Source organism: Halyomorpha halys, unplaced genomic scaffold, assembly GCF_000696795.3.
Source record: "Halyomorpha halys isolate HHAL.00 unplaced genomic scaffold, Hhal_1.1 Scaffold1198.1, whole genome shotgun sequence".
In the NCBI taxonomy this organism is placed as follows: Eukaryota; Metazoa; Arthropoda; class Insecta; order Hemiptera; family Pentatomidae; genus Halyomorpha; species Halyomorpha halys.
In genome coordinates, this window is record NW_027116338.1 from 123,811 (window position 1) to 132,296 (window position 8,486).

The 8,486-nt window shown below is 26.8% G+C and overlaps 1 protein-coding gene across 5 annotated transcripts in view; it reads left to right on the top strand.

Annotated features, from left to right (window-relative positions):
- Positions 1–8,486, top strand: part of LOC106688768 (sodium/hydrogen exchanger 9B2) — a 182,035-nt gene that overhangs the window by 16,610 nt on the left and 156,939 nt on the right. For 2 of the 5 annotated variants that reach the window (XM_014433395.3, XM_014433394.3), the window contains exons 1-2: positions 3,260–3,404; positions 5,364–5,457. Coding sequence is in view for 2 of the 5 variants with exons in the window: in XM_067053140.1 (XP_066909241.1) it covers positions 5,364–5,457 (94 nt within the window). In the remaining 3 variants the exon portion in view is untranslated. Of the gene's footprint in view, positions 1–3,259; positions 3,405–3,426; positions 3,583–5,363; positions 5,458–8,486 lie in introns of those variants that run through there. The other 3 variants (XM_067053140.1, XM_014433390.3, XM_067053141.1) reach the window with 2 other exon arrangements.

Consider the following 8,486-nt stretch of genomic DNA (forward strand, 5'->3'; position numbering starts at 1 on the left):
TTTGTTTTCCTTTTGTAACTATGTGTTTGTATCTTTTTTAGCCCTGACGAAGCCCTGCAACGTGGGGCGAAACGTTGGCTCAATAAAATAGTATAATTATACTATTTGAGTTTTTTTGACCGCACCCGGACCATATTCCTTTTATAATTTTAAAACTTCGTTTATCCATTGAAAAAATGGAGACTTTTTTTTTGTATGAATAAACGTTAAATACTTACATAAAAGCCCTTACTATGAGGATACGAGGACGGGATGACCGAATTAAAACTTTTTTTTTTGTCTACACCCAAAAATATTGGATATATATCCCAACCATCGTTCCAATGGGCCCTGGATGGCCAGAACAAAATTTAGTTTAAATAGTTTTATCATTATTTCTGCTATTATCTATTATGGATCTCAAGGTTGTTGTATAACAATAGATCTATTTCTTTTTGTAGAATATTATTATTTTTGATTGGATTAAATGTATAAAAAAAGTAGCATAACCAAAATATGCTGCAAGAAAAGCAGATCAACTAATTTTTTTTAGCTAATCATTAATCAATTCTTTTTTAATGTCCATCAGAATCTTTAGATACGTTGTTTCATAGAAATTAAAAGTTAGAAATTTTTGTACATCTGTTGCACTCCAAACATTCACAACTCCTTACGACTGTATCCAAACCCCACTACTTAAAACATTTGGAAATCTGATTTTCTGGTCTCGTAATTCAAATAAACATGTGTTAAACATTATGCTTTAATAAGGAAAAATCGTGGTTTCGAAGAAAGAAAAACTTATTAATCTTTAATTTTATATCTCTCGTATTAATATGTTTACATAGGTCAGTTTGTTCTATTTCATGACTCTTGGCTTTTAAGTTTCATGGATATCAACTGAGTCGTGTTAAAGCTATTTTCATGAATTGTTAAAAAAAATTATCGAAGGCTCATTCATTCATGTAAGGCGAACATTATTATAAAAACTTTTTTTTTTCTCGATTATTTTGAAAATTTATTCAGGGGTTTTGAGGTGCAAAAGCCAATAACATCATTGTCTCTTCTTCAAAAAATAATTGACCCTACTTTGATGACGTTACGACATATTGACCTACTATAATATATTAGTTTTTTTAGTTAGTATAGTTTAAAATATAGCTGCAATAAATTATTATTAATTTTATATTTCACTTATTCAATTATCTATTTCTGTGAACTTCAATTGAACCAATGTATGTATGACGAGAACAGATGAATTACAAAAAAAAATAAAAAATCGAAAATGAACATAGTTATCATTATAGAAATAGGAAATGTTTTTGAAATCTAAAAACAGATAAGATAAAATAATAAACATTTTTTAGTTTTTCAGTAAAATGTAGAAAATTAAAATTTCAATGTTTAATTATGATGAAGAAATAAATATTATTAAAGTTAATTGTGAGGCTATAAAATGGAAATACCACAGGTCTCTACATTGCTGATTAGTGCTGAAGTCATAATATTCAACTCCGGCACACCTACAGGCTTATTATCCTGGTGGAAAAATAGTTATTTCACCTCCAAAAAATCTAGCTGCTTCAAAACTAGAAATAATCAATTTTTCATTCGAAGTTTCGTTGCTTAAAATTACCAAAAACCTAATAGAACATCAATTAAAGCAGACTAAATTTACTAAACTATATGCCCTAAAAAAGCGGTTTACATTTAATTGTTCCCAAAATACACGGTTCAAAAGTAAAATTTTGTAACAAAATAACAAAAATTCAGTAGCTAGTGAATTTATTTTGGGAAAACTATATTGAGATATAGTTATAGTCAGTCCTATGATATAAGAAACACAGATGTCAATTTGGCACTCAAATTAAAGTAAGTTTAATGTGCTACATAGAAGTTTATTATGTTTATTTTCGTTGGAGCAGTAATTTTCATGATATTTTCAAAAATAAAAATACAAAACGTTGATTACTAGACGTTTAGACAATATATATGATTTATGAAAAACTATGTATATCTCAGGAACCATTAGAAGTACACATGTCTGCACTTAAATTAAAGCTAGTAGAATGTAGTATAAAGTAGTTTGTAATTAGTATTTCGTAGGTGTAGTATTTTTCATGAAATTTTCAAAAATTAATTCACAAAACACTGATTTCAAGTTGTTCAGACAAAATGTTGGATTTATGAACAACTATACTCATGAACAAATATGCCGTAAAGTATAACAAATATATACGTACAGTATATATTAGCACTTAAAGCAAAGCTAGATTAATGGATTATAAAGTGGTTTATTACGTTTATTTTAATATGAGTAGTAGTTTTTATGATATTTGCCAAAGTTAACTGGCATAACGTTGATATCTAGTTGTTCAAAGAAAATATATAAGTTATGAAAAAAATATATTTCAGAAACCATTAGACCTACAGATCACAGCTGGTCTCAAATTAAAGCTACTTGAATATCTTATAAAGTAGTTCATAATTAATATTTTCGTAGGAGTAGTAGTATCTATAAAAATTGCCTTATAAATTTACAAAATAATGATCTCTTAATGTTTTGGAAAAAAAATTTGCTTTATTAAATACAATATCTCAGGAACTCTAAGACTTACAGATGTCTATTAAGGCTCATGCTTTAGAGAATTTACTCTACTTTAAATAATGTTCTATGAAGTTTTTTTGTGTTGTTGGTAGTTTTAAGGAGATAGAGCTCTAAATGTTTGGTAGAATCATAAATTATGACCCTTAGTTGTATATAGTTTTCATTGAAGTAATAAAAAATGTTGGTAAAAAAACTGTTTTTTTTCTCCTCTTGGGCTCTTGGACTATCACTACCTAGAAGAAATTTGACAATTTCTTAAAGATGATATTAAAAATAATAATTAAATGTTATAAAACTAAATCTAAAAATTTAATAGGAGCCACACTTGACTCAACAATTCAGACACCATTATTTTAAACAGCTTAAAACATTCCTCACAATAGAATTCTGAAATAGTCAACAAATAAATTTTAATTTAAATAGATAAGAAATAAAGACTTTTAAATTACATTCATTATTAACTTATACTGTATAACTTATATAAGGAAACAATGAACTATTTTAATCCTGCATTATTGTGTACATTTATGAATAAAAATATATTTAAAAACTATTTGTGTTGTTGCTTAATACCTACATTTTTGAAACATCCAGCCTTATTTTTTTTAACAGTAACAGCTGCTTGGAGATATATTTGATGTCACCTGAGGGACAATATTTTATATTATTATACATTTATTGATGTTCACAACTGTATTAAAAGATATGTACAAGTAAATTTGATGTGAGTTATATCACAATGGCATGGCACAGTCTTCTAGAATATTTCTCCTTTGATAGAATTTCTGTAACGATTTAACAGCTAGAAGATCTCAAGGTATTCTTCTTTTCAGATGCTTACAAGAACTATCAGTTAATGAAGAAGCAGTAAGGTTAGAAACAAGTGGAACTGGGTTGTTAGGGAGTTTGTCATGGAAGAATTGATATCTAGTTCTGGCCAAAGTGGCGACATATGAAACATTAAAGTCCTTATGGATAACTTTATTTTTGACAAAGTAAGGAACATTAAGGATTTTGGTGCTCCAATGGTCAAATCTGTAGTAATTCCAAATAATCATCATATAATTAATTATAACTCCAGAGCCTTGGACAATCAGATTTTTATTTTGTGCCTACTTGTTATATATATAAACCAACATTTATTGGTAAATATATAATGCATTGTTGTATGTTGTTTTCATCTAAATTTGTTTAAATAATAATAATAATATTATTATTATTATTGAAATCATCCTGGTAGGGCCTTTATGTTGTTTTATACCAGTTTATGTTTTGTTATTTTCTTTGCCTAATAAATATTTTAAACATTTTATTCATTCAACAATAACAATTTTTGATTATAAATTAAAATAAAAAAAACTAAATGTTAAATCATCAATTTTTTCTTCATTTAATCGCAAATAGATTGACTTTGTTTAACATACGGCGATTCTATTGATGCCGAAAGAATCAATTGAATCAATTTTAAAATTAATCAGTTTAATCTTATTATCATATTTGATAAATCTTTAATATTATTTCAAGTTCAAAAAAAATGCAAGTTTATAACACACAATTGATCAAATAAGTGTTATTTATAATAAAATTAATTAAAATACTAATTAATTGATGGAATAACCTTATATTTCAAAGGAATTATTTATAAATCATAAATATTATAAATCATAAATTACGATTTTTTGACTACAAAATATACAAATTTTCCCTTAACACCAAAATAATAATATTTTTTTATATTATTGATATTAACCTACTTTCTCCCTATATTTCACAATGTTAATATTTCATCGTGCAATTTTCTATGTCCTTTTACTCTTCATGGTTGACATTTTTCGATTTTATTTTAACATAGACATAAAATATCACTACAGTATTATAAGTATATATTCAAATATACTGGAAAATATTTTTGAAAATGGCCAACATTTTTTTTTTTAATAAGAACAAATATCACAAAAATGTATTAAAAATAAAGATTTTAAACATAAGTTTTTATTAATATGTATAACAAATTTTTTGATGAAAGTGGATCATTGTTTTCTTAATTTTTTTGTTATATTATATTATTTTGTTTAATATTATAAATCAAATAAGAATCCTTCTAAAAAAAGAAATGAACTACTATAAGCAAAACAAAAAAGCCATTAATCATAAATTCTTCATAACATAATAAAACTGACTTTTTAAGGATGTCATATCATCAGAACATAATTCTGAAATTTAAACAATAAACCTTATTTAACAATATCTTAAATTTAACACAATGAATTAATTAATACACTATGTTTACAACTATAAATATTTAGTCACAAACAAATTAAATCAATATATTGAATTTAAGATATTCTTGTATTGTAAGTAATGTTGGTATAGTTTATTTCAATTTTAGAAAAATGTCTGGATAATAGGAGAATATAAAAACATTAGCATTATTACATTATGAACTTAACAAAGAATGTAATAGGAAAGTTTTAATTGTTCATTTATTCATTACAAACACAGACTTCCTACTAAATTTAGACAGAAGAAATTATGAAAAACCTGATGTTTCTTTTCAACTTGAGATTAAAATTTCATTTTTTATCTTGGGTCCATTATGACCATGATTATACTCATATTGTCATCCTACATTTTATCTTATTGCTAACTGTTATATTTTTACACTACAATGAGATTTTACTTAACATACTTTATATCATTTACTTAAAAAATAGAGTTTTTTTAATGAAATATACTTAAATTAACCTTTGAAAGATTAAGTTAATGAAATTTGTAGGTATTTCAACTATAAGTGGAAGCATAGATCATGGAGAAACTCAAACAAGGAGCAAAGTTAAGAAAGTTGATGACGATGACGATGAATCATTTTGGTAAGTTTGAAATTTATTTGCTATTTATGAATATTTTAAAAATATTATAGGTTAAAATAATATAGCATGGGAGCATTGTGGCACTGTGGTGAAGCATGATGCTACTAACTCCAAGGACCCTAATTGGGCGAAAATCTGGCGGTCGAACATGATTCTGACCAAGTCACATCCTTTCACAACCGTTGGTCTAATAACAGTACTTCCATACAAAGTACTGCACCCTTAACCTTTCATGGGTTGTAGCAGTACAGATTTTAATTTTTTTAATAATATAGCATAGAATAAAATAAGATTAGATATCTTAGGTCATTACAATATATACTAAAGTCTATATAACATAATTATTTTTATGAGGCAGATATTACTGCTGCTACATACTTTTATCATTGTTATCACACTCATTTTTCCAACATCAAATTATTATTGCAGCTATTAGACTGGTATCACGTCCCTTCTTGCGCAATAATTTTAAAAGCTTACAAAAAGTGAGGTAATTTGAAACTCTATTTAAAACTTGAAAAGTTGTGGTAAAATATTTTACTCAAAGAATCACAAGAGAAAGAAATGCTTAATTTACTTAGAAACATTGCTGCCCATGTTGGGTTGCTAGAGCACACAGCATACTGGTATATCATTTGAAAATCATAATATTTTTTTTTCTACTGTTTATGTACCTCCCCTTTTGTTTCATTGATTTCTTCTATTAAATTCTTATCTACATCATATAACATATTAACTATAATCAATGCAGGTGATGGTATACACTCCCAAGAGGGTCCAGGATAAATTGTATCTTCATATATGAATTGTAAGTTCATATATGATTGTCAGTATTTTTTCTACATATTCCTATTTATTGTGAAGACTTCTAATTATATTCAATAGCCAACCAGAGAAAGAGACATGCAATAAGTCATTCATACTTCAATAAACCTTTTTATTTCAGTTTTCCTGTGAAATTTTGGAACTTTGGAATATTCCATTTTCAAACAAATGTATACAATACAAGTACTTTTTTTAATTCCTGAAAACATCAATAACACTAGTTTCATCAAAAGTGAATATGGTTGATGGGGACACTCAAATTTTTTGGAAGAAAATTAAATGTAGAATAATTCCTACTCAGAGATAGAATTGTTATTAATATTACCAGAAAAGGTTTAAAACATGAGGTAGCACATTGTCACTATACACACCAATATATATTTCCTGTAGATAGCTACAAAATTCCTTATTCTCATCTGTGTTACAAAAACAGTACCGTTAGATACTTTATATGCAAAATACTTTAATGATGAATGGTAAATTATAAAAAAAATTAAATGAACCATTTATAAGTGTGATAAAATAAACATACTTTACTAATAAATCTTTCAAATATATAACCAATCATTGAATGTTTTAAAAAATATCATTTGATGTATTTTCAAAAAAGTTTATGTCCAGTCATGTCATCATGTTCTGTCTGGATTAAATTTTTAAAAATAAGATAGGATAAATAAATTAAAATAATAATTCTTAATAAAAGATAAAAGTAAAGTTAATAACAAAACAATGACATTTAGGGATATAACAAAATAAATAATTGACTTCTGATGGAAAAGAAATGTTAATTTAAGAAAAAGCTGAAGAGAAAAAAAAAATAAATACAATAAAAATTTTAGAGTGACAATAATAGAACTGATAAATATAGAACTTTTAACAGGATGTCCTGCAGCAGCCTGGGCTTCAGACTTCAGGTATCCCAAGTCGTAGGTCAGACTGCTGCTTTAACTATCGGTAACCGGGTGTGGAACTTCATGAACCTTTTAATCCTCTATTGTCTCCATTTGTAATTCTTGATCCAATTGGCAGTTTCTTACAAACCAAGGAGCATCCACTGCAATTCTTACGACTTTATTTTGAAAAAAGATTGTAATTTTTTTCCTTTCGTAAAGGATGCCACTCCCTACACTTTGCAGTCATACATCAGCAGTGGCCTGAGAATTATTTTAAAAATAAGAATAACTGTGTCCGGTTTTAATTTGGATTTTCTATTCAGGATAGGATATAGCATTGCTAACCTTGCATTGGTTTGAGTTAGTTTAATGTTGATATGGTGGTAAGGCAGCCATCAAGTAACTGTTAAAAATTGATGTTATGAAAATAGCAGCTTTCCTGGGTAACATTTTAATTGCTATGACTGGGATCAAATCATATCCAGGACTTTATTTTAAACCTTTCAATCATTCCTTGGATTTCTTTTGGGGTCGTGAATTTAGTTGGGAGCTGAGCTGTTGCGAGAGGGAAACCTAAATATTCGTTAATTCCGTCGTTATCTAAATTTGGACTTCTTTCACATTTTGTATTGGAGAACATTTTCTCAATGAAATTTGCAAACACTAAAGCTTTTTCAGCGTTGCTGATGATGAATTCATCATTGTCTACAAGACTTGAAATTTGTTTGTGTTTATTCAATAGATAGTCTTTCACAATGATTGATCCTTTGGGTCTTTGGACAGTTGCTTCATGTAAACTGTTTAAGATAAATTCGCCCAGCCTCATTATATTTTCATGGATTTCTTGAGTGGTAGGAAAATGTTTTTTAGTTTTAATTTCTCATCAACTAGAATTTTATGGCACCTTGAAATGTTTTCAATTTTTGAAGTAATATATATTTGCTTATTAGTACCTATACACTTTTATTTAAAAAGGGTTGAAATTTTTTTAGGTATTAAAGCAATTTAGGCTTCCATTGTTAAATCACCTATTTATTATTATATATAATTATTTATTCTCCTATAACATTTCAAGATCCCATTTTAAGACTTGTTGTCATATTTTTAATGATATTATTGACTATACTATCATCTAATTAAATCTATTTCTACAATACAATACCTTTGGTCTCCCTTGTCTGAACCTCTTTGAATATTGAAATGTCATAGGATATTAACAAATAAATGTAAATTTCAACAAAGGAAACAATTATAACTATAAAATATAGGAAATATTTATAATCAGAAAATATGACTTCCTAGATTATAACA